Below are 26,527 nucleotides of genomic sequence, written 5' to 3'. Positions count from 1 at the left end.
TCTAGAGAGCTGTTCTAATTTCTTTTTGTTTACACTTGTGTTTTCAAAATGACAAAATAAATCTGTATAAGTCTAAGTCTAGAAGCAGGAGAGTAAATGGCAAAGCAGGGCAGGATGTCTTTGTGACTGTGAGCAGGAGAGAAAGATGCTGAGCTTGTTCCTGAACTGATCATGTTGAACAATGTCTTCAATTCATTGGCTCTGTCCAGACTTTATCCCTTGTGATCCTTGGTTTATTATTTGGGAAGTATTTCACTGTTCTGGTAGGGATGGTGTTATCTACACAAAAGTTTATGTAGTCAGTCAAACACTCAGTCATTGCACTAATGTCAGATCCATGTGGCTGACACAGAGCATCCCAGTCTGTAGGGCTTGTAGGGCTTCTTCAGCCTCCTTTGACCATCTTCACTGAGACAACATGACCAAGCTTGATTGTATTGATGGAACAAGGCTGATTAAAGATTCAGAAATGTTCATCCACTGTGTCATGATCTTGGCACTGATGACTGGCTTAATGGTTCGTTCTATTCACCTGCCTAGCTCCACCCAGTTTCTCATTATCGTTTATCTCATCCACCTGTTCCTGCCTCTCTTTACGTTTTTTTGTCCCCAGTCATCAGTGCCAGAATATTTGAGTCTTTGGTGAGAGTTCCCTAGCGTACCATGTGTGTTCTTCTGATTGCCTGATCCTAACTAGTTTCTACCTTTGGACCTCCGAGGCTGCCTGTCCCTGTTCTGATCTGTTTGCCTGAGCTGTCCTGACCTGGATCTGTCTCCTGACTTTGAATTGGATTTCCCTTCAGTACCTCTTCGGATCTCTGAGCTTCTGGCCTGGACTCTTGTTTACCTCATCAACATTGGCTTTGGCTTTGCCTTCTGGAAAGTCCTGCTGTCCCTCGTCTGCTTGCTTCTGCCAGTTCAGCAGCCTTCTTGCCTTTGGCTCCTGAGACTCTGGCCGGCATCCGCTGAGTGCTGTGGAAAATCATTTGGTTCGGCTCCACTCCTTTCTCTGGGCTCTGACTGAACTTAAAACCAGGTTAGTAACTGACACGCTCGTAAACATCCACTGTCAGATTTACCTGGTCACTAACCTGAGTTTTCCCCCTACAGAGATTTCAGCCTGCTAGCTGCTGAGTCACAGATTTGGCTTGTTGTCAATGAATGCTATTGTAAATCACGTCAGTCTGTCTGCCTGAAATTCTGGGTCCAAAGTTCTGAGTCCTGACAGAACAATCTGGCCAAAAAACAATCGGCAGACAGACAGTGGGGCTAGGGCATTGAAAAAAGCATTTCTCGATGTGAATCAGGTATGAAATCCAAATCCATTTGCGCAATCAGGCTACTCCTGCTCCCTCGCTACCGCCCTCTTTAGCTCCTATGTCTACGTCACCTGTTGCTAGGTCAATTTGTCCCGAGTATTCTAGGGGTGACTCAGAACATTGTCTAGCTTTCTCAGTGTGAGATTTCCCTTTGATTCCTTCAGCCCTCCGCATTTCCCTCTGATAGGACTAAGATGGCTTATTCAATATCACTATTTGCTGGAAAGGTGAAGCTGTGGGGAACATCTGAATGGCAAAACAATCCTAGCCTGTGTAACTTATACAATGACTTTTCAAGAGTTTTCTGTCCAGTTTTTCCCAGTAAGGAGGCGTCAAGAGGACTCCTTTCTTTAAGACAAAGAAATCGGACTGTGCTGGAGTATATTATCGAAATCCATCTGCTAGTGTCAGAGAGTGCCTGGAACAAGGATCTCTCATGGATGCGTTTATCACTGGAGTGAACGAAAGGATAAAGGAAGAACTCTCCACCCCGTGACTACCCTCAGTCTCTAAAGCATCTAGAGGATCTTTGCCTCCTCGAATGGCACAGGCCCCCGAGAGGAAGGTTATATTCTCTGTCAGCTCCAGAATCACAAGCCACTGAAAAATATATCTCTGGTTCGTTGACAGCCGGCATTATTCGTCCTTCTATCTCCCCTGCTGGTGCGGAATGAAGAACAGGCAAGATATCAGATCCGAGCAGACAATGAAAGACAGGATAATCCAGAGGGCGAAGCCAAAGCCAGTTTTGAGGAGGTGCACAGGAGTCCGGGCCAGAAGATCAGAGATCCAAAGAGGTACCGAAGGACAAACCGGGAAGCAGGTCCAGGTTCAGTAAACAGGCAGAATCCAGCAGGAGTCCGGAGAAAGGTCAGGCAAACAGATCAGAATGGGAACAGGCAGGCTCAGAGGTCCAAAGGCAGAATGGGTCAAGATCAGGCAATCAGAAACATTCAGGTACACTAGAGAACTCACACCAAGGGCTAGAATACTGTGGACCTGATGGCTGGTTGAAGGCTGACACCATCTAGTCGTCTAGTCCTGGTGACTTATTGTGATTCAGTCTCTCTAGTCTCCTCTTCACTTGACCTCTAGACAGGTGGAAATGATTAGGGAGCAACACCACCTTCTGATTTGATTGAGGACAAATGCATTAAAGAAGGAGGCTCCATGGAGGTGGAAGACTAAACATTTGAGGTGTAAATAATAAAAAAATAAGATTAGAAGAAAACATCTCTCTGGCTTTGGGTCAAAGGAAGGTGAAACCTAGATGCAACTTTTTGTGCTTTACCTTTTATATGTTTATCACGGACAAGGAGTTTTCCTAATAGAGTAAAGAAAATTCTTTATATTATAGTTATGACTATAATATGAAACATCCAAAATGAAGGAAATAGCTCCTAAAGTATGGCTCATTACGGTAGATAAGACGGATAGTAAAAAGGTATATAATTAAGCTAAATAAGTTGAAAGAATAATACGGGACGTATCAGACTTACGTAGGGAGTGCCATTCATCCTGTCGTATTGTCTTGGTGATGTTGTAGGACAGATTTTTGGGTATGGCAGCAGATGAGTAGTGGTACTTGATGTAGACGCATCTTTCAAATGAGCCTGCAGATAATCAAACAAATACAACTCACTTTTACTTTACTACTCTTAAATACTAAAACCCAGACCACAGAGACATTCACATAAAACAGGTGTTTCTGTTCCAAATGACTAAAAACATTAAAATCCATAAGAAATGTTCATTTTTAATTGAAACTTCAAATTAATCAGAGACAAAACACAAGAAAACCACCAAGTCATATGAGACCAGACCCTGAATAAAGATGCTTAGAAGTAGCCTGGGAGAAAGAAAAGGTCATTTTTCCTTAAAACAGGGTTTTGGCTTCTTTTTATATTAGTTCTGCCGAGGACATTATGTGATGTCTACTATTGATTATGCTTTTTGTACAATTACCTTGGGTGTTTTTAAAAAACTTTTAAAGAAGTCTGCATCAATTATCCAGTCTAGTATAATGATTTAACATTAGTTAGTTTGTCCGTCACAGTACATAAAAGCGATAGAAAAAACACACAAAAAAACAAACTAACAGAAAATGACTGAAAATTGGACCCAAAGTATAATGAAGAAAAGTATCTGTGAGGATTCTCAGACATCCAGGTCACGGTCAAGCTTGAAAAATATAGTTTAGGCAATTTGACTTGAAATTTGTAGAAGACTTTCAACAAAGAGACTTCCTCAGTTCTGAGTTTTTAAAGATTAAAGAAAAGTAATTCTAATTGCTAACACCAGACTGAGCATCTTTTATTGTTGTTTTGTATATACAGATATTCATTTTGTACAGCTTTTCATGATATTTCCATTCCTAAAATACAGCAGTGATCAAATCTAAAGTGTGGGAGAAACAAAAAAACATTGTGCAAAAAAAAAAAAAAAACGTTGATATGGCAGTTCACAGCATTAATATCTATGGTGCAAATATGCAGTATTTGGTGTTATCAGTGTCTCCTGCTTAAGAAGATCCCACAGGTTCACTAAAAAACACTTTAAAATGTTGTTAGTTTCACATAGGTGACTCTAACGGGACTCTTTTTAATATCCCCATTAGCAACATCATCCAGCCCTCCGATGTGACTGGCTACGTCAAGGTTGGATGTAATTATGTGATCTGTGTTATCCTCTTTGAGATTTCAGACACCATGACACCATTCAGCCAACATTATTTTCATGTTTTTCTTATTGTAGAAAAAATTAATTTCACTCAAAGCTTCTTCAGTCGCTATTGATGTTCTTGCAGATGTTTTGTTACGATAATGTTTACTGCGCTGTCACGCCTTGACGATTTAGCCACCATATGGCAACGTACCAGAAACTTGGCAAAAACGCTAGCGTACGTTGAATAATTTACAAGTTATTAGCAAACTGAAGCAGGCTGGCACGCGACAGATGGTAAGTACTTCAATAGATTTTAGGTATGCCAGCGAATGCTCTTACATGGGCTAGAATTTACAGGTACATCGCATTATTGTGACACGCAATAATTTTAAGTTCCTCATCAGTCGTGGCGTCTAGCTTATCCTAAACCTCTGAGTAACTTGTGCATTAATTCTGCATAACTTATCCAGAACTTCTCTCCAAGCATATCAAGGTATCTGACGTGTTCCAGACGAGCGCTGAACGTGTTTCTAACTTCCAGCTACTGTATAATGGCGTATTGGCAGCGTTTTGGTATAAAGGGGGTTCACAGGAGGAAACCATCAGTTCTCCTCCAGACTTCATCCTCATCATAGGGTGAGCCAGAAGGTGAGGGTGATGGATCCTCCCTGCGTTCACGCCCACCACCAACACACTTCCTAGCAGACATGACGCTCAATCTGCTGACACCGAAAACCTCCTTTCTTTCTTTCTTTCTTTCTTTCTTTTTCTTTTTAATTATTTATTCTTTTCTTTTGGGTGGGTGATAAACAGCAGCCAGGTGCATCGCTGCCCCTCTCAGGACACTGGCTGGTGCATCATTTCATGGGCATTAAGCTGCCGTGTGTTATGCAGAAGTTAGGCTGTGGTTGGACAGAAGTTCTGGACTCATTATCAATACTCTATGTTTACACCCAGAATAGAAACATTCCATAGAAAGTTCAGCGTATGGCAGCGTTTTAGGAGATTCTGGGATGTCAGGCAGATGCTGGATAAATCAGCAAGGTGTGACAGCGGCTTTATGAAGCATTTCATAAAGCTGCATTGCTGCTGTGTCAGTGCTATGTTGCTGTGATGCAGAGACTTGGGTTGGCTGCTTCACTCCTCCTTGTGCCTTCCTGGATGGACCCACGTGATCAAACACTTTCCAGCCTCCACTTTGCCAGCTACTCATCTTTCCATTCAAGTTTCTGATTCATCTGCAACCAGTCATCCTCCCAGAACAACCCAGGAGATCACCCCACATCCCCCAACCACCACGGGAAAACCATTAAACCATTAAAGTCAGCCAATCTGGAACCATCACTTCAGTGCCTCACAACAACAAACACACCCTTTGTTATTCTGTCAGACCATCGGTCCATTTCACAAAGCAGGTTCACTGAAAACTCTGTTTCCTCAACTTGAAACCATTAAAGCTAACCTGGTCAGCAGCAGGTTTTCTTCAGTAAACTCAGTGTCCTCTGTCTCTGCTCTCAGCCAATCATGCTGTTTTATTTTCTGATTTAGTATGATTTTTGTTGTAGTTTTGTGCATAAAAAAATTAATTATTAACTAGGTTTGTTTGACACATTAGGTTTTAAAAACAAACATTGCCTATCCATCTGATGAGGATCTTATTAAAGAATGATGGGAATTAATTCACAGAGAATGAAGTATTTATAGGGAGAGGATTCTACAACTCAGTGACAGGATATGAGATTTACGTGTCTTTGGTTGGTTTAATATGAACGACATAAGAATCATTTTAATGAATTTATTTTTACAGTACATATGCGGGGGGTGTATATTTCTAGGTATACAAAACTCAATTCTTTCTAATATAATTTTGTTTTTAATTTCCTGAAATTCAGTTTCTGCAGCAAAAAGGTATTTTAGAAAATATTTTTCTATAGTTCAGTCTAGGAATGTGATTTTAATCAGGAAGAATCTTATTTTAGTGATCTAAAAATGGAACAACACAGAGGAGAGAGTGTTTAATAAATGCTAAACAAATAAATGTCCGCATCATATAAATTTGAGCATTAACTCAAGCAACAATCTTCTTCTCCACCTTCGTCTTCTTTGCAGCTGAAGCGCTGTTTCTCTCTCCTTTAAAAACATTCTACATTTTATTTTTCTTTCGGCATTAAAATCCAGTTCCAGCGGGGTGAAATAAGCCCTTCTAGTTGCCCTGGTTTTTCATATTTGTTACACATGTGTTCAACTCTGAGTGGTTCTACTTAGAGTAGATTGAACTGATTCATAGCAGCCGTTGTGAAACCGAAAACTGAGAGTTCTCGACTTTAGGCTAGATCAATTTAGAGTTGAGGATTTGAATCTGAGTTTTTTAAATAAACCTTTTGAAATAGATCCCTGCTCATTAAAGTTTCAGCACCTCTCCTCTGGACAGCCAGCAGCCCGGGTTATGCAGCTAAAGATCAGAGTATGCGCTAAAGAGCTGTCAGCAATTGTCAGTGATTTAACCTTTTTTTTTTTTTGGATCTTAGACAGTATTTTAGTCATTAATTTTATTCCCCATTAGTTTAATTTAACGTCTTAAAGGAATAGTACACCCAAAACATGATTAGCCTTCATTTTCTACTCACCCCCATGCTGAACAAAACTCTGGAGTACTTTTTTGATATCTCAAATGCATCTGGAGATCTGGGAGGCTTCTTGCTGTCTGCTGACATTCAAATAATGGAGGTCTATGGCGCCCGAGGCAGAAAGGTCCATAAAAGTCCACAAAAAACGTGTCAATATTCCTCCATACTGCTCGTCCAATGTATTCCAAGTGTCCTGAGTGGGTAGCATCCAGAATTTACTCGAAACGAAGTCATTTAGAATGTTTTTAGAGCCTAAACAGTAGTGTATAGGATTTCCTAAAAGCGCGTTCACGACGCTACGGAAACGGCGGCAGACCAAACCAGACGAAAGTGCGGCAAAGAACTCATGCTCTTCCTCAACACTGAAGTCCTCAGACATTTTTCTTTCGTTGTTTCTTTCTTTGCACAGGTAAACAGCACATTTCTTCTTGCATTATCGGCAGAGCAGACGCTGAATGCGCACTTTCGTCTGGTTTGGTCTGCCGCGGTTTCCGTAGACTCGTGAACGCGCTTTCAGGAAATCCTATACACTACTGTTTATGCTCTAAAAACATTCTAAATGACTTCGTTTCGAGTAAATTCTGGATGCTACCCACTCAGGACACTTGGATTACATTGGACGAGCAGTATGGAGGAATATTGACACGTTTTTGTGGACTTTTGTGGACCTTTCTGTCTCGGGCGCCATAGACCTCCATTATTTGAATGTCAGCAGACAGCAAGAAGCCTCCCAGATCTCCAGATGCATTTGAGATATCAAAAAAGTACTCCAGAGTGTTGTTCAGCATGGGGGTGAGTAGAAAAGGAAGGCTAATCATGTTTTGGGTGTACTATTCCTTTAAGACCTTAAGTGGGGGGTAATAACTCAGAATGCATAAAATTCCACCAGTAAAGTTTTACCAGCAGGTGGAGCCATTACGAGCAGCTCCAAGCTGACACCAAAAGTTCCAAACCCCACAGCTCTGGAACTGTTTGGGCTAGAGGCAGTGGCACGGGAAGGGGGATGCTGCGGGGGCTGCAGCCTCCCTCGTCATAGCATCAGCCCCCCATGGTGGGGGGCTGTGGAGTAACATAATATTGTAGCCTACTTAAAAACATGAAATTATTTATGTATTTATTTTTTAAAAGACTGTTTGATATGGGATTAAAATGATGGGCTGTGTATAAGATATAAACTAATGATACATTATTATAATATTTCATAAAAAACTAGGCTACTCCCCCGGAAGCTTCCGCCACCTCACATTCATTTAGGCATGGCAAGTAATAGGCAGCAGAAACATATTTCTGACTATTTCGAGGTAAGAAATGGTTTTAATTCCCCTATACTGCCGCATTTAGCGTTATTTATGTGCCTATTCATCTTAGTCCTGTGGCTGAAGAAGTCTACGCTAGAATAAGGCTGCATATCACTAAATTTTATGTCTGTATTAAGCTATTTAGTGATAAAATATGAAATTAGTTAATTTTTTTTTTTTTTGTGTGTGTGTTTTTTGTTTCAGATATGAAATCATTCCCCCGTATCCATAGTCGAATGGACTTTCAAGAAGTTCAATGCTCAGTTTAGGCTATATTTAGGCCATGTTTTATTCAAGTGTTCCTGATCCTGTTGATTGGGAGCTGTTGTTTGTTTTGAATGATTAAAAGAGAAGAAATAAAGTTTAAAATGTTCATGCTTTGTTCCGATGCATTTTAAATGGCAGTTTTTTGCGACAAATGTAGGGCTACAATATTATGTTAAAAACGTCAGCCACAGCCCTCAACGTAATGACGCCATGTGTTCTCCAACCCAGCCATCAGCCCCCCTCGCTTGAAACAGCTTCCAGCGCGCCTGGCTAGAGGTCTGAAATTTTCTGCACTTGTGTTTGACATAACGAAGAACAAATATAATACAATAAAACCTGCTTTTTCTCAAGAATGTCTTTATTACTGCTGTTTAAAAAAGACCTATCATTTCCGAGAATAAAAACAAAAAACAACTTTGAGTCATGTTTGAACTGATGCAGGTTGGTCTGTGTTCTAGTCACCCAATTTAAATTCATATATTAGGAAACTAGAGGGTGTTAGCTTTCAGATAATGTATGTAATCTGGGCTGTCAGTTCCTAAGTTATTTGCTTTTCCATTTGGGTTTGGAAATTAGGTGAGGATTACCCAAAATGAGGTGGATGTTAAGAGGTTAAGTTATTTCTAGATAGATTTAGATCCCATTGTTTCCCCTCGTAATTCTTTTCTGCCCCCTACTGTCCTTAGCTTTCCCCTTAGCTCCTTCTAGCTATTTTTTTCTCCAGCTGCTCCCTATCAGCTACTTAGTCCTCCTATTGCTCTGTTCCCCATAGTTACACCTCCTGTTGAGTTACTCATTGCTGGATCATTGTCAATCTTTACGTGTATTCCTCCCTGGTGTCTCCTTGTTTTTGGTTCCTGGGTTTCTTGTCGATTGGTTCTTAACTTTGGATTCAATATTTTTACTTTTTTCATTAAATTTAGCAAGAAATCATCCCTGAGTCTTTAGCTCTGCATTCGGTTCCACAACCAATATCCACCAACCTTCAGTTTAGTGGCATCAGCTCAGCTGTTTCTGTGTTCCTGCTAGGTCCACAGAAAGCACTATTCTCTCTAGGTCAGTTTTGTCGTTGGACTCTTCACAGGCAACAGAGCAGACTGGATGCCTTTCATTTGCTGTTTTGTGTCATTTTCTTTCATTTTTATAGTCCTGTTTGTCTGTTTTCTGTTCAATAATTCTTTTCTATGTTATCTGTCTGTGTACAGCTTCCAGTGCCTGATTACCTCATTAGCAGCCACACAACCTGCATATGTAGAGAAATTTGCAGTCTTCACGCACTTCTTGAACTGATTTTCCTCTAATCAGTCTGAAACAGCTTTTTTTTGTCTCTTCCCTTTAGGTGTTGTTCAGCCAAGGCCGTGTGCTCATTTTGGAAATGTCTTACAACATTTGACCTTTTACTGTTAGTTAAAGGTATAATGGAAGTTTTTTTGCAAATTTTTGCAAAGACCCACCCTCTACTCTTCACATGCAAAACCCCGTATATGCTCCCTAGAGGAAATGTCTGTTAAGTGCATGGTTATATGGAAGATACATCTGTAAAAAAAAATAAATAAATAAATAATACAATAACAATATTGTTGGAAAAAAATATAGACCTGCGCTGTATCTCAATCAGAGCTACGCTGCCCCCTGCAGGAAATTGTGTCGGGTGTGATCATCCCCTTGACTTTCAGCGCTAAACTACACGACCTCTAAGGCCTGATATTCTGTCGAATTAGACATAAAATCAGATTCTGTGTGTTTTGTCCTATAAAGAGCAACCGGTTGCCAAACGTCTCAAAACCCTTTTGCACATTTTTTTTGCTCATAGATATTTTTTTTTGTACATTATGTGATTTGCAAGCGAGTATTTAGCCGTTTGTATACACAGGATTTATTTTGCTTGAGTAACATTTTGTATTTGTGATTTCCTACCCTTCCCTTCCCTCTTAGTACCCTAAGAGTTTTACCGTCTAAACATTAGGTATTAAATGCACATGTGTATATGCAGTCTTTTTCCTCTCCATAATTTTATGCCACAGACTTCTTCCACTGCATCCTTTTAAATAACTTAAACATGAAATTAATTGGATCTATTTATGGTAGTGGCAGATATTAAATAATTGTTGTTTTAGAAAACCTTCCACCATATTTCATTATCTGCACAGAGGGAGACAGCTGCAGCCAGCCCGGCGACCGCCCTGAGCCAAACACTAACCCAAGCCTTTATCATAAATCTGACCCACATACTAACTGCCTGCAGTTTCCTTTACAGTCCGATCACTGGACGCTTTGAAGTCACCTCACAGAAACTCTGCAGCTGTCAAACTAGAAATAGAAGCTAACAGCTGCTTGGCGGCGCTGTTTTCCCATTGACGCCTTGCTTTGTTTTATCGGCTTAAAGAACTTCCAGCTGTAGTCCTACGGTGGTTCTACTTCCATATTTGGAGGTTGACTGTTCACTATAGTAATGTTTGCATCAAATGAAAACATTTTTGTATATAAATCGAATTAATTTTCATCCAAAATTAAAATGTAACAAAATGTGCCAGTAAAAGCTGCTGCAATTTAAAAACTGGCCAAACAAAACATCCTGAATCTTCAAAGCTTTTTTCATTTTTTATTATACTTTCATTTTCATTCAATGTCATCTAAGGTATGTTTAGACTTCTGCTACTCCACTGCAGTTACTGTTTGCTGGATTCATTCCTTGTGTTTGTTTCCATCCGTCTCCTAGTTTTCAGGTTCCTGAGTTCCTCGCTGGTCATTTCTGGATTATTGTTTCTGTACCTCATTCAACTGCAAGAAATCATCTCCACCTCTTCAGCTCTGCATTTGGGTCGTCTATCAAACTCCATACGTACCTGACTCAGGTAACAAATACAGGTTCAGACCCCCCAAAAATCTGTCAGGGCGGCTATGTTGCTCTTTTATATCCGACATAAGGCAGATCTAGTTTCTCCTTAGCCAACAAAATAAAGTTTGAAAAATGTCAGACTGAAGCTCACCTGCTTACAGTTTCCTCATCACTGCCAGAGCCACCATCCAATTGGCCCTCATGTCCGTCCTGACTCTCCTAAATATATCCTCTATGCTGAGTTTTTCCCATTTTAATTGCTAACTGGCTCATTTCAGGTTTGCCCGCGCTAAAAAAAATTATTTTTAGCATGAACAATCAAACGGATGTAGAATTTTAAAAACCAAATGAAGAGGTAAATAAAATGTCCAAAGCTTTGCAATAAATATAGGAAATAATAATAAACCTATAGCAACATATGGTACATATTAACTAGAGAACTTAAAGGCAGCAGTGAATAAAAAGTGAGGAAAATTAAAAATAACCTTCCAGCAGCCAGAACGGGTAGGGAAGGAATACATGGAACGTTATAACCAAGTGGCTGTTATAGTGAACAGAGACCCTATGGTCAGAATGGGAGCCCCCTCCTGAGGTAATGGAGAATGACGGAGCTAAGATCCTGAGGGGCTTCCACATACAAACAGATTAAATGGTTGTAGCCTCCCACCAACCGGACATTGAGATCATTGTGGGCAGCAGAGGGGGGCTGTTCCGATCAATGTAGCCACTCAGATAATAAAAACATCAGGAGGAATACCAAAGCCTCTGGGAGGAACTACAGGAAGGTGAAGGTGTCACTGTCTTGTTTCTGTTAAGTTTCATTTTGATTGTTCAGTTTTACTTTTATCCATGTTTTCTAATTTTATTGGTTTAATTACTATTTTGTTGTCTTTTCTGGATGTATTTGAGTTCTTATGTTTTTGTTTGTTGCCCTCATGTGTTGGTCTCCTTTTCCCTTGCTCCTTCTAGGATCCTCTCTTCACACCTGCTCAGAATCAGCTCATTAGTCCTGGCTTTGTTTAGTCTCCAACAGGAAACAAATTACTGGATTAAAGACATTCCTAGTACATGCTATCACTTATAACAATTCCCCCTCATAACATGGGAAGAAATGTATTTACCTGCCAGACTTTAACTTCATCAACAACAAACCCAGTGGATATGGTGACATTTGATCATTATTTGCCAGAGTTATGAGAGGGGAATCATATATTTTAGCCGTTTCTCAATATGTGTACTTGTGCGTCCTCAGGTGCTCGTGTCCTCGTGAAACGTCATCAGCCTCAGCACCAGTACTGTTCCAATTCACAAGAACAGCAGACCAAGAACGGACAAAGTCACTGGATGTTGTTCTTGTCCTGCCCTCTTTACCCAGCATGCATCAGAGCAGACTTGTCTGTTCTTGAGATTGACAGCTGTCCCAGCATGCACTGCAGCAGCAGCTTTCAATGGAGCGCTCCACTGAAAGTTAAAAGTTCTCTTTTCTGTTGCTGTTGTTCAATAAAAGTATGTTTTAAGATCAAATGAGGCAAGAATATTATACTTTAAAGCGCCGCAACCAGCGGAGCTCCGAGGCTAACGGCAGCCAGGTCTTACCGCAGCCCGTCTATAGTAGGCCTCTATCTGCATCGCCGGGTGTGAAGTACCTCTGGCCCTGATGGCGATTTTTTTGTTTTATTTGGCAAAATGTTCATTTGATTTGTGTTTATCTGACTGTGTTCATTATTATTCCCCCACTAAATAAAAAAAGTCACAATTTATTATTATCTAGAGACTATTAATAACAGGAGGTGAAATGCAGCTCCAGACGAGCCGGGCAGGTGGTGATGTCATCTGGACGCTTCTGTTCCAACTGACCCATATTTATGCTGCGTGCTCCCCGTTCTCACCAAGTCCAGACTTTCCTGGGTTCTTCTTAAGAACCTGCTTGGCAAGGAAACAAGTCCGTACTCGCGTTCTAGTGAATTGAGAACAACCTCTGTTTAGCAACAGCTAGTGGTGAAAACTTCTTCTACAAGGGAATGCTAAAGGCTACTTTCCGCACATGCCGCCACTGTCTGGTGAATTCCAGTACTGAATAAATTACTCAGATCAGCCCAGAAATCAGATCCGGGGTTCTTGGGGAAACATCCGGGGCTGTAGCCCAATTAGCCGCCCCCTAGATCCGCCACTGGTCTCCAATATAAACTCTCCCAATGCAGCTCCTCAGTGCTGGTTCCTCGTCTTTGCCACAAAATGCCTGAGTGATGGTGTTTGTAGACAAGTCATATTACTTCCCATAACAAGCCTGACTCTTTCTCAATGTTTATTCATGACGTGCTACTGTTTAACCAAACTGTCTGTAATTTGGTTTGACTCTGAATATTTCTATTTCTATTTCTATTTCTATTATTAAAGGTAAGTGAGGCAAATGCTGGCCAGATGGGAACAGGGATGATTACCATGTAATAACGGCCGTATGATGGACTGTTCTCTCTTTGCTACAATATAATGCTAACTTAGTGGAATCAATCGATCTCCGTTTATTTAACTGGAGTAAATAGGTTAATACTTTTTTTCCCACAACAAAGTACTGAGGGAAAATTATAACCAAGGTACTATATTTCATTTTTATACAGGATTAGGCTTTTCTTTATAAAATACTATCCTAAAATGTGATTAACACTACTAAATAACTGAATCATGTCTGTGTCTCAGTTTCACTGCATTTCTCCTTCTGGTTCATTCTTACTCATCCTGTTCCTGAGTCAATTCAGAGGCTTATTTCCAGCAAAGTAGGGACTCAGTTGGATAGAAGAAATTTGCATTGCATTTAAATAATCATGACATCTTTCCCCACATATTGCCTTATGCAGGACTCCTGTGTGCATCTCTCTCCGTCTGTCTGGGTTCTCGAACTCTATTCCCCATCAAACGTGCCTCTCACTGTTGTAATGTAAGTAACATGCCCATTACTATAACTGCTGTATTCTTAGCATGTGCCCATCAAATGTAGGAGTAGCTTCTTCTGATAAATGCTAACAGTCAGAGCTATTATTTTGATTAGTGTGAATTTATGAGACGGGGTGCAGACCAGGAAGCAGAGTCATAGTTTAACAGACCTCTCTGCAGCTTCTCTACTGTTACCCACTCTTTACTCCATCCAGACAGTGTCTTGCCCACAACCAAAATCAAGTTCATTATAAAAGATTCCCAAAGGAGTAAATCATGATAACCTAATAAAATCAAAATAACTCCAATTGGGGAAAAAGTTAAAACAATTAAATGTGGTCTGTTTAACATAAGATCTGTTTCCTCTAAAAGTCTGCTAGTTAATGACTTGATTTGTGATAATCACATTGACTTGTGTTGCCTTACAGAAACCTGGCTGCAGCAAGAGGATTATGCGAGCATAAATGAGGCAACTCCTTCAAGCTATTTATTTTTCACATACCCAGAAATTTTGGGCGGCGAGTTGGACCACAAACAATGTTTCAGTCTGACTTACTGATTACTGTAAAGGCAGTAAATAATTAAAACTCTTTTGAACATCTAACCTTTAGTTTCCCTCATCTGCTTTGACTCTGATTACCCCAGTGGGCCTCAGCAGATGGCCGCTCACACTGAGCCTGGTTCTGCTGGAGGGTTCTTCCTGTTAAAAGGGAGTTTTTCCTCTCCACTGTCGTCACAAGCATTTTTAGTGTAAGGGATTGCCTTTGAATCAATGAGTTGATGCAAGACAGACAGACAGACAGACAGACAGTATATTTTTACCAATTCCTTCAAACCTGAACATGTCATTGGGTAAAAGAGACTTTGCAATGAAATATGATTCCAGCAGAGGGAAGATTAGTGGAAACTCACAGTTTCCTTTAATATGTTTGATAACTAACTCAAGCATTACTATGCAGAGACGACACAGAAACATGAACAAACAGTTGGTCCATATAGTGATAACAATCTACAGAGAAATGCTGCTTGGTTAGTATTGTATCATGAGTAAAGCAAATAGCTGCAGGGTAAAAGTGATGAAGTATTTTATATTCCTCCTCATCTCACTGAGCCTGTGTCTGTTTGGGAGCCAGCCGAAGCCATCCTGGTGCTCAGCGTCACACTAAAGGATGGATTTGATCCCAAACAGGACGCCATGTACAGACTAGAGATTATGGCCAGCAGCCATAAACATGTCAGCATCATCATGGGTTTACCGGGAACCTGGACCGAGGAGCAGTGGGAGGTCCAGTGTCCCAGTAACTACAAGGTAGCTGTGAAGTTTTCTGATTTTTGTTTTTGAAAAAGACTTGGACAAAGTGGGAAGACTGAGGATTATCAAAAAGACTGATGGAGCAGCTCCTGGTTATGAGTAACAAAAAGGAAGATTAAAATCCCTCTGCTGCCATTCAGCCTTCTCACTGTACTGCTAGATTTAACAACCAATCATAGCTCCTTAGGGAGGTGCTGATATCAGAAATAAAATAACTAACATCTTTATTTGAATGCATCCTGAACCTGGATGCTGCTCTTCCACCAATAATGCTCCTTTTATTCAACATAGTTCTCTAAAAAAAAAACGTCAATCTTAAGCAGTAAAAGACTCTGCTTGTGAGGGAGGCAGCTGCAACCACAAAGCTCCCTTCATCTGAGCTCCATCCTCACAGAAAACGAGTCTCTGGGCAGACAGAATAAGGGCCTGATTGATTTAGCCTCGTGCAACAGTCCCACAGCGCTGCCTTTAAGTGAATAAATGAACCAGAGAGAGATTAGTCTGGAGACAGACTGAGAGAAAATTCTGGAAGGTAAAAATGCCCAATGAGCAAAGGTTATAAAATGCAGTTTCAGTTACAATAGCCTCCGACTAGAGCAGTATCTGCCAATCCTGGGCCAGACTAAGGGCCAGACTAAGGGCCAGACTAAGGGCCAGACTAAGTGCCAGACTAAGGGCCAGACTAAGGGCCAGACTAAGGGCCAGACTAAGGGGCCAGACTAAGTGCCAGACTAAGTGCCAGACTAAGGGCCAGACTAAGGGCCAGACTAAGTGCCAGACTAAGGGCCAGACTAAAGGCCAGACTAAAGGCCAGACTGAGGGCCAGACTAAGGGCCAGACTAAGGGCCAGACTAAGTGCCAGACTAAGTGCCAGACTAAGGGCCAGACTAAGGGCCAGACTAAAGGCCAGACTAAGGGCCAGACTAAGGGGCCAGACTAAGGGCCAGACTAAGTGCCAGACTAAGTGCCAGACTAAGGGCCAGACTAAGTGCCAGACTAAGTGCCAGACTAAGTGCCAGACTAAGGGCCAGACTAAGGGCCAGACTAAGTGCCAGACTAAGTGCCAGACTAAGGGCCAGACTAAGGGCCAGACTAAGGGCCAGACTAAGGGGCCAGACTAAGGGCCAGACTAAGTGCCAGACTAAGGGCCAGACTAAGGGCCAGACTAAGTGCCAGACTAAGGGCCAGACTAAGGGCCAGACTAAGTGCCAGACTAAGGGCCAGACTAAGGGCCAGACTAAGGGCCAGACTAAGGGCCAGACTAAGGGGCCAGACTAAGGGCCAGACTAAGTGCCAGACTAAGTGCCAGACTAAGGGCCAGACTAAGTGCCAGACTAAGGGCCAGACTAAGGGCCAGACTAAGTGCCAGACTAAGTGCCAGACTAAGGGCCAGACTAAGGGCCAGACTAAGTGCCAGACTAAGTGCCAGACTAAGTGCCAGACTAAGTGCCAGACTAAGGGCCAGACTAAGGGCCAGACTAAGGGCCAGACTAAGGGCCAGACTAAGGGCCAGACTAAGGGCCAGACTAAGGGCCAGACTAAGGGCCAGACTAAGTGCCAGACTAAGGGGCCAGACTAAGGGCCAGACTAAGTGCCAGACTAAGGGCCAGACTAAGGGCCAGACTAAGTGCCAGACTAAGGGCCAGACTAAGGGCCAGACTAAGTGCCAGACTAAGTGCCAGACTAAGTGCCAGACTAAGTGCCAGACTAAGGGCCAGACTAAGGGCCAGACTAAGTGCCAGACTAAGTGCCAGACTAAGGGCCAGACTAAGTGCCAGACTAAGTGCCAGACTAAGGGCCAGACTAAGGGCCAGACTAAGTGCCAGACTAAGGGCCAGACTAAGGGCCAGACTAAGGGCCAGACTAAGTGCCAGACTAAGTGCCAGACTAAGGGCCAGACTAAGGGCCAGACTAAGTGCCAGACTAAGTGCCAGACTAAGGGCCAGACTAAGGGCCAGACTAAGGGCCAGACTAAGTGCCAGACTAAGTGCCAGACTAAGGGCCAGACTAAGTGCCAGACTAAGGGCCAGACTAAGGGCCAGACTAAGGGCCAGACTAAGGGGCCAGACTAAGGGCCAGACTAAGGGCCAGACTAAGTGCCAGACTAAGGGCCAGACTAAGGGCCAGACTAAGGGCCAGACTAAGGGGCCAGACTAAGGGCCAGACTAAGGGCCAGACTAAGGGCCAGACTAAGTGCCAGACTAAGGGCCAGACTAAAGGCCAGACTGAGGGCCAGACTAAGGGCCAGACTAAGGGCCAGACTAAAGGCCAGACTAAAGGCCAGACTAAGGGCCAGACTAAGGGGCCAGACTAAGGGCCAGACTAAGGGCCAGACTAAGTGCCAGACTAAGGGCCAGACTAAAGGCCAGACTAAAGGCCAGACTGAGGGCCAGACTAAGGGCCAGACTAAGGGCCAGACTAAGTGCCAGACTAAGTGCCAGACTAAGGGCCAGACTAAGGGCCAGACTAAAGGCCAGACTAAGGGCCAGACTAAGGGGCCAGACTAAGTGCCAGACTAAGTGCCAGACTAAGGGCCAGACTAAGGGCCAGACTAAGTGCCAGACTAAGGGCCAGACTAAGGGCCAGACTAAGTGCCAGACTAAGGGCCAGACTAAGGGCCAGACTAAGGGCCAGACTAAGGGCCAGACTAAGTGCCAGACTAAGTGCCAGACTAAGGGCCAGACTAAGGGCCAGACTAAGTGCCAGACTAAGTGCCAGACTAAGGGCCAGACTAAGGGCCAGACTAAGGGCCAGACTAAGTGCCAGACTAAGTGCCAGACTAAGGGCCAGACTAAGTGCCAGACTAAGGGCCAGACTAAGGGCCAGACTAAGGGCCAGACTAAGGGGCCAGACTAAGGGCCAGACTAAGGGCCAGACTAAGTGCCAGACTAAGGGGCCAGACTAAGGGCCAGACTAAGGGCCAGACTAAGGGCCAGACTAAGGGCCAGACTAAGGGGCCAGACTAAGGGCCAGACTAAGGGCCAGACTAAGGGCCAGACTAAGGGCCAGACTAAGGGCCAGACTAAGGGCCAGACTAAGTGCCAGACTAAGGGCCAGACTAAGGGCCAGACTAAGGGGCCAGACTAAGGGCCAGACTAAGGGCCAGACTAAGGGCCAGACTAAGGGCCAGACTAAGGGCCAGACTAAGTGCCAGACTAAGGGCCAGACTAAGTGCCAGACTAAGGGCCAGACTAAGGGCCAGACTAAGGGCCAGACTAAGGGGCCAGACTAAGGGCCAGACTAAGTGCCAGACTAAGGGCCAGACTAGGGGCCAGACTAAGGGCCAGACTAAGGGCCACAGCCCCGTCAGTCAGTAGGTTGATGATCCAGTGGATCCATTTACAAACCTCTATTGCAGGATGTTTGTTTTTTCTATCAGAGGAACCTTTTACTAACCCATGTTTTATTTTAGTTGCTAAGCTTTTCTATATTTTTTACAAGGGCATGATGCTGATTGTTTTTTTTTATTTCACAGCCTTTAATTGTACTTAAAATGGAAGAGCAGATGTTAGCTGCTAAAACAAGATAAAATTAAATGTTAAATTCTGAGAGAAAAATTTTGTTTTTTGAAGAAACAAATAATACAGATTTGGTATTTATTGGAAAAAAATTGTGTACTTTTCATTTACTAGATTAAGATAGGGCTGCACACAGTGGGTGTTACTGGTGCCTTGCAGCAAGAAGGTTTCGGGATTGATTCCCAGCCTGGGGTCTTTTTGCATGGAGTTTGCATGTTCTCCGTGAGCATGTGTGGGTTCTCTCCGGGTACTCCTGCTTCCTCCCACAGTCCAAATACATGACTCTTAGGTTATCCATAGACAGCTGGAGATAGGCACCAGCTCCCCTCACCACCCCAGCTGGGATAAAGCGTGACAGAAAATGGATGGATGGTTTGTGATAAAACCCAATGGATACAGCAGTGCAGCTTTCTATAGAAAGCATTTAGCAGTTATCACAGATCATTTGATCCATAAAGGGATTTGCATTTTGACTGCAGAGTTCACTCAAGTCTTGAGACTTGGTTGGACTCCACTGGATTCCACTGAGTGACTCGTGGTTCTTACTTCACTTGTGAAAGTCAAAGAAAGCTGTTGGCTAACCTCAGTTCACCAGCTCCTCCTGTACAGGTGAGGTAAGGGGACACAGCGTTCTGGAGCTCAGACAGGAGCAGCGTCAGAAACGGCCTCCGAAACAGAGACGAGGCGGCCAGCCCTGCTCTCCTCTGGAGCTCAGGAACCACGGCGGGAGGCGGGAGGAGGAGCCAGAGCGTGGAGGGGCTATGGCTGGCCTGGACTAGCAGTAATGGCTATCTGGATCACTGGAGCTAATTTTAGAATCGTTAAGAAACAAGATCGAGATCAAATTTCGATTAATTGCACAGCCTTAGTTTAAACATTAAGAGTTGAATACAGGTTTGGCTCCGCCCATTAAAAAGTGCAGATATTCTACAATTTAAAACAAAAAGAAATAATAATACCAGCAAAAAGTATTCATAAAGAATATAGGCAGCATATCTCTAAGTGGAATAAATCTAAGTAAAGATAAAATAATGAAACTATTAAATATAAGAAGTTATTTTTTTTGCTGCTTTTTTATTGTCATTACACTATAACAAGTACAGACGAAATTTCCTCTCTGCATTTAACCCATCCCCTTGGGGAGCAGTGTGGGGTTAAGGGTCTTGCTCAGGGGCGCAGAGTGGCAGGCTGTGGGAGGGGGGCTTGAACTCAAAACCTCTGAATTCCAAGCTCTATGCCCTAACCACTAGGCCACCGCTCCCCTGTCGATTACCCTGCTCCCCAACCCCAGAGATGGCATATTTTAAAACAGATGCCAACGTCTAAAACATTCCTCCTTGTTGAATCCAGTGAGTAAAAACTTTTAAAGATGTAACCTTCCACCAATCACTTCCTTCCGCCTCTTTTCATATAAACATGCTACAATATCTAAAATCGGTTTATTTGTTCTTTGTGATTAATGTATAAAGATGGTCTATCATTGGTCTGTTCAATGCACAGATATATTTTCTCTATAAACATTATCATTGTTTCTGACAGTCATACGTTTACATGAAGCCAGAATTTCCTTCCATCCTCTGGTGTTCTACCAATCGCCTTCTCTGTGGCCAAGATACCTGCAGAAGTGTCTGCATGTCAGCATGAACCAGACTGCCACAGGTGCTAAAAAAGACACAACATTTCAGCTGCAGATACAATGTGTCCATTTACTTTTCCTTCACTTATGAATCTGTGGTGTTTTTTCATTAGATTAGAATATAATAGAAAAGAATAGAAAACCCCTTTATAGACCTACAATGGCGAAATTCTTGTGTTTTCAGCAGCAAAAAGATTATAGATGTATAAATGTATAAGAATGTATAAGAATAACATAATAGTAAAGAGTAAAAAATAAAAAAAATGAAATACTGTAAAGTGTTTTTAACAATATAAAACTGTTCACCTGGAGAATAAATAACCAATATCCAGCTGTGGACATTTTTAGTGAGGATGGCAGAAAAGGGATTTAAGCATCAACACAAACTAAATACCAGCACCTGACCTGCCTCTTCAATTAAAAAGGAAGACATTTAAAATGAAACTGGTTTATGTTTTAGAGTAAACAATATATAATCTATAGCTTTTTCACTATTTTAATCATGACTCTAATTCAAAAATAAACCTCAGTTAAATGAAGTGTTGAATGAAAAGAAGCTGCATGACTCTAAGAAACTTTCAGATTTTAGATCAAACCCCTAAAACTCTAAATTGTTAGGAGCAGGGAGTATTATTGACGGATGGATCAACTCCATAAGGTTCATGTTTTCACTTTTATCTCAAGTAATTAGATCAATTAGTTCCTCCGTTGAAACAGATGTTTTGCTAAAGAACGAAGAAAGAAATCACAGCGTTTGAATGACTATCAAAGAAAAGAGCCAGTTAGAAATTGTGGTATAACACAAAACAGGATTCAGGGTTTTGCTATATTGTCTCCGAGTTTTTTCTTCTTTTTTTTTTTTGATTAGTGAGACAGATATATAGAATTTTATATAAAAAAAAGGTTTTATAAACCATTATAAGACACACACTGAAAGAATGGAGGGCTGCACCTAACGATTATTTTGCAAATCAATGAATCTGTTGAATATTTATTTTGATAAATCAATTATTAATCAGCCAAAGGTTCCTTAATGAAGATTTTTTATGAAATTAAACTGAAACTAAAACTTTTCCACTTGAGGATTTCTGGATAGAGCTGATTGACAGACGAAAACATTGTTTTTTTTATCTTAAATGCAAAATTATTATTATTGTTTTTTATTTTGATATAATTCCTGCTGTAAGTGGGTCGCTCTGTCAGCTAAAGGCATGTTTTAGTCTTTATACTCCAGTTAACGATCAATCGATTAATAAATTAGTTGATGATTATTTTTTTTTAATCAATCAATCTGATTGTTTCAGCACTTAAAGAATGTTTCTCCTACAACACATTTCATGATGTGGAAGAAAAGATTGAAACCTTGTTTACTTCAGTATCTTGTTCTGAAGATAAGAAGGAGGCTTTTATCTAGGAATATTTCACATATATCACATCTTTAGGCTTTGTGCAGCGCAGAGGGGTCCGGGGGGATCCTCCTCTGGATAATTTTGAAATTTAGACTCTGAAAAGCTATTTTTCTGCATTTTGGGGTGGAATGCAGCTGACTTGTGTCTTTGTTCCAACACTATTTCAGTCCTGCTTATTAGAAGTATGTGAGCTTCACTAGAAAGTCTAATGTTACGTTCCCACCTAATAACATCAAAGAGGCTCCTGCTGCTTCTTTTCTGATGCGTGTCCACATTAAGGTCAGACGTCCAGTAAAGTCTGTCCAGATGCGTCTGATGCTTCTGCTGCTCCTGTGTTCAATGCCAGAGAGCAGCTTTGCTATATTAGCTGTGATCAGCGGGTAAAAAGTAGTTAGAATCTATGTTGAAGTGAGAAAGTCCTCCTGAAAACATGGTCTGTGCAGTCAGTTCATCCAGATTACCATCATGCCTTCAAAGATTATTTCTCTGTGGGAGCCGCTCAGACCCCCACATAGCGGCGCTGCGCTGTCACTGGGAATCCCCAGCAGCAGCTGCCTCAGGCCCGGGAGCCTCTTGGGGATTTTCCCCTCCTGTTGGTGGCGGCTGGAAGTAGATGTTAGCGTTTTTCAGGTCTGTGCTAAAACTGTAGGCAGCAGGATAATAAAAGCGAACATATTCTGCCGGCAGGTTTCTACATTTTCAGTTAATTTAGGCGTTAAACAGTTTTAGAGGAGTGATCATAGCGCTCTGCATCAGCAGTGCTGTGTCTGACTCCCTGCCAGCTCCCAGATCAGCTTCTCTGATTGGTTGATGTGGCGCATCCAGCGGATAAAGTTCAATTTTTACAACTCCAGTATCTGATGCTTGTGAAATCTAAACATATGGACAAAGTTTGCAGGACAAAAACAGGGCGCGCAATTTGTCCTTTTTTTAGTAAAGGTCGCACACATTGCTGACTAAAATCCTGATAGGAAAACAGTGAGCAAAAGAAGAAAACATGGATGGTGTAATATTTTTCTTACATGCTGCATCTAACATAATCTGACAGTTCTACAGTTTTTATAAATGTAAAAATGACAAAAGGTTTTTAAATTAAAACAAAACATCCTTTCTACTGCTGATGATATACCTAACCAAAGCAAAAAGCGTAATAAACTGCATCAACTTCACACAGAGCTATTAGAGATTTAATAACATAGAATGCACCCCCAGTCCTAAGGGGTGGACCTTATGTTCCAGTTCTATTTGCATGTTTTCTAAACAGAAACCAGGCTTTGTTGGGCTACTGGATAAAATCTGCAACTCAACGCTATTTCTGACATTTTCAATTGAAAAATCTTCCTGGATGGAAGAGAAACGTCTTCAAACTTGGAAACAAAGTCCAGCAGATTGTTTTTAACTTTTTAAACTTTTTTGAAATAACATAGAAATTATTCCTGGATCATTGCATTGCTGTTCTTAATATATAAATATATATATATATATATATATATATATATGTGTGTGTGTGTGTGTGTGTGTGTGTGTGTGTGTGTGTGTGTGTGTGTGTGTGTGTGTGTGTGTGTGTGTGTGTGTATGTATATATGCTCCTCCTGCTCAAAGCTTTAGTCCATTATGGCCGAGGGCAGTTCACACTTACCCTGTTTCTGCTGCCGCATGGTTATTGTTAAGTAGATGCTGTACAATGCTGCAAAGTTAATGATACAGAGCAACAAAATGCCAGCTGTCATACTGGGGATGTCCCGATCTGATCTTAATATCCAATATTACACTAAAAACTAATATTGGATTATATTGGTTGGCATATAAAATCATGCTGATAGAAACTCTCTGCGTCTGTTAAAGGTTGCTTTAACTCATTGCTTAATTTTCCATCTGTCTGCTATTTTTATACCTTTTGTTGTTGACTTTTGTTCCCTTGTGATATTTGTAACATCCTACTGTATAAAGTAAGTAATAAAAACTGCTAGGATTTTTGCTAATACATTATCAGGTCAATATCGTATCGGCTAGTTCTCAAGGTTATAATATCAGTACTCCCTAATAGTCAAAGCTATAATATCGGTATCGGCTAATGATCAAAACTATAATATTGGTATCTGCTAACTCTCCAAGCCATAGTATCGCTATCGGCTTGTTCTCAAAGCTATAATATCAGAATTGGCTAATTATCAAAACTATAATATAAATATTGGCTGATTCTCAAAGCTATAATATGGATATTGTAGCAGAAATGGAAAAAGTTTGGGACATCCCTAGTAAGCTGAGGCTCTGAAGCTTCCTAAAATAGAAAATGTTGAAGCCAATCTGTCTGAATGATCTGATTAAATTGCCTTTTAAATATTTGGAGATGATGAGTTATCAATTAGCACTGATTGGACAAGATGAAGCAGACTGTTTCTGAGAGGTTTTTAAAGGAATAGTACACCCAAAACATGATTAGCCTTCATTTTCTACTCACCCCCATGCTGAACAACACTCTGGAGTACTTTTTTGATATCTCAAATGCATCTGGAGATCTGGGAGGCTTCTTGCTGTCTGCTGACATTCAAATAATGGAGGTCTATGGCGCCCGAGGCAGAAAGGTCCATAAAAGTCCACAAAAAACGTGTCAATATTCCTCCATACTGCTCGTCCAATGTATTCCAAGTGTCCTGAGTGGGTAGCGTCCAGAATTTACTCGAAACAAAGTCATTTAGAATGTTTTTAGAGCATAAACAGTAGTGTATAGGATTTCCTGAAAGCGCGCACCCGCACGTTCACGACGCTACGGAAGCCGGCAGACCAAACCAGATGAAAGTGCGCATTCAGCGTCTGCTCTGCCGATAATGCAAGCGTAGAAGAAGAAATGTGCTGTTTACCTGTGCAAAGAAAGAAACAACGAAAAAAAAATGTCTGAGGACTTCAGTGTTGAGCAAGAGCATGAGTTCTTTGCCGAGCTGAATGCGCACTTTCATCTGGTTTGGTCTGCCGGTTTCCGTAGACTCGTGAACGCGCTTTCAGGAAATCCTGTACACTACTGTTTATGCTCTAAAAACATTCTAAATGACTTCGTTTCGAGTAAATTCTGGATGCTACCCACTCAGGACACTTGGAATACATTGGACGAGCAGTATGGAGGAATATTGACACGTTTTTTGTGGACTTTTATGGACCTTTCTGTCTCGGGCACCATAGACCTCCATTATTTGAATGTCAGCAGACAGCAAGAAGCCTCCCAGATCTCCAGATGCATTTGAGATATCAAAAAAGTACTCCAGAGTGTTGTTCAGCATGGGGGTGAGTAGAAAATGAAGGCTAATCATGTTTTGGGTGTACTATTCCTTTAAGGCAATAGCCACCTTGTTCTCTCTTCTGTCTGATTAACTGCTCTATCCTGATTAATCCGGTGGTTATGTGAGTGATGTTGGTCCTGAAGTGGACAGTTCCTCAAACCCCCCAGGCTGTCCGCCCCTGTCACCACCATGGCCTTATTGCTTTAACATGCTAAATGTCGCAGCAGCCGTCTCCTGCGCAGGGACCGGAAATAACTAGAACCATCCGATGTTTAGTTTGGTTTTAGCACCCACCTTTTCGGATGAGATCTTCGATGACCTGGTCGAAGTCCAGCCGGTGACATTTCCTCCAGAGACCCATGTTGGTGGAGTTATAGTGCCTGCTGCATTCGTCTGCGGCGCTCATGGCGAACAGCTGCCTCCGGTTCCGGGCCAGAAGCTCCCTGTCCTGCAGGCTGCTGCGGCTGGCCCGCAGCGGCAGGCTGTTGTTCGGGATGTAGATAAAACCCGGGTCCCTCCGGCGGCTGGAAAAGCTTCGGCATCGCTCCTTGTACCTCCTGGCGTCGGTCTCGTACCAGTGATCGGAGCACATCGCCACAGCCAGCATGCCCAGGGCACAAAGAGACAAGGAGAGCCCGGCGTAGAGCAGTAACTTCCCGGCGGCCATGCTCGCTGCTGTCAAAGCCGCATCAGCACCAGGAGAGACGGACAGCTCCTCTGCGGCTGCAGCTCACATCATCTCCGCGGAGCAGCGACCCGAAGAGGCGCAGATGGAGGAAACAATAGGCGCTGGGTTTCCAGGAGCCCACGTCTTTTCCTGCCTGCGTCTATTTCTGCAGCAGCTCGACGCTAAATCATCCCAGGCTCGATCCGCAGCATCATCTGTTTCAGAAGCGCGCAGCCCATCAGGACAGCAGTCAGAGCTGAACTTCTGCACATTAACAACACAGAGGAGAAGATCCACTTACCCCCCGATGGATCAATGAGATAAACCAACAAGATCAGGCGCAATTTCTCTCAATTTCGCCCAAAAACTGATCTAAAAATGTAAAAAGAAAAAAAATCAGAAGCAATCTAAATATAATTTGCTGCAATGTCCTCTTACTGGAAGATTAGACATGCAGTCTGATCTAATGTGTCCACAGACCATCAACAGAGAGATCAGGCCAGTATTAAACCAGTCTGATGGGATGACGACAGCTGCCTCAGAGCAGAGCTGAGCATGGACCAATCAGCGGCCAGCCTGGAGACTCTGGGCTTTTACACTCATCAAGTGAAAAACTAGAGTAAAAAATGTCTGACTGGGAATTTGACTTCCTTTCCAGAACATCTGGTCCCATTCAGTCACTGTCACCCAAACTATATACAGAAATCCCTTTTCTGTCCACCCTGTTCAGAGGTTTTATTATTTTTAAATTTCTTTCATTCCCCA

General features: G+C 42.2%; 1 protein-coding gene across 2 annotated transcripts in view; it reads right to left on the bottom strand.

Moving 5' to 3' along the window:
- Positions 1–26,296, bottom strand: part of tmem178b (transmembrane protein 178B) — a 33,683-nt gene extending 7,387 nt beyond the window's left edge. Inside the window, exons 1-3 of one of the 2 annotated variants that reach the window (XM_038277505.1) lie at positions 26,064–26,296; positions 25,390–25,977; positions 2,819–2,932 (exon numbers count right to left, since the gene is read on the bottom strand). In XM_038277505.1, coding sequence (XP_038133433.1) covers positions 2,819–2,932; positions 25,390–25,762 — 487 coding nt within the window. In that variant the 5' untranslated portion in view covers positions 25,763–25,977; positions 26,064–26,296. Of the gene's footprint in view, positions 1–2,818; positions 2,933–25,389; positions 25,978–26,063 lie in introns of those variants that run through there. The other variant, XM_038277506.1, reaches the window with a different exon arrangement.
- Between the last annotated feature and the right edge of the window lie 231 nt (positions 26,297–26,527).

Source organism: Cyprinodon tularosa, unplaced genomic scaffold, assembly GCF_016077235.1.
Source record: "Cyprinodon tularosa strain WSP-4 unplaced genomic scaffold, ASM1607723v1 ctg1318, whole genome shotgun sequence".
Lineage (NCBI taxonomy): Eukaryota > Metazoa > Chordata > Actinopteri > Cyprinodontiformes > Cyprinodontidae > Cyprinodon > Cyprinodon tularosa.
This window is presented reverse-complemented; position numbering and strand designations above follow the sequence as displayed.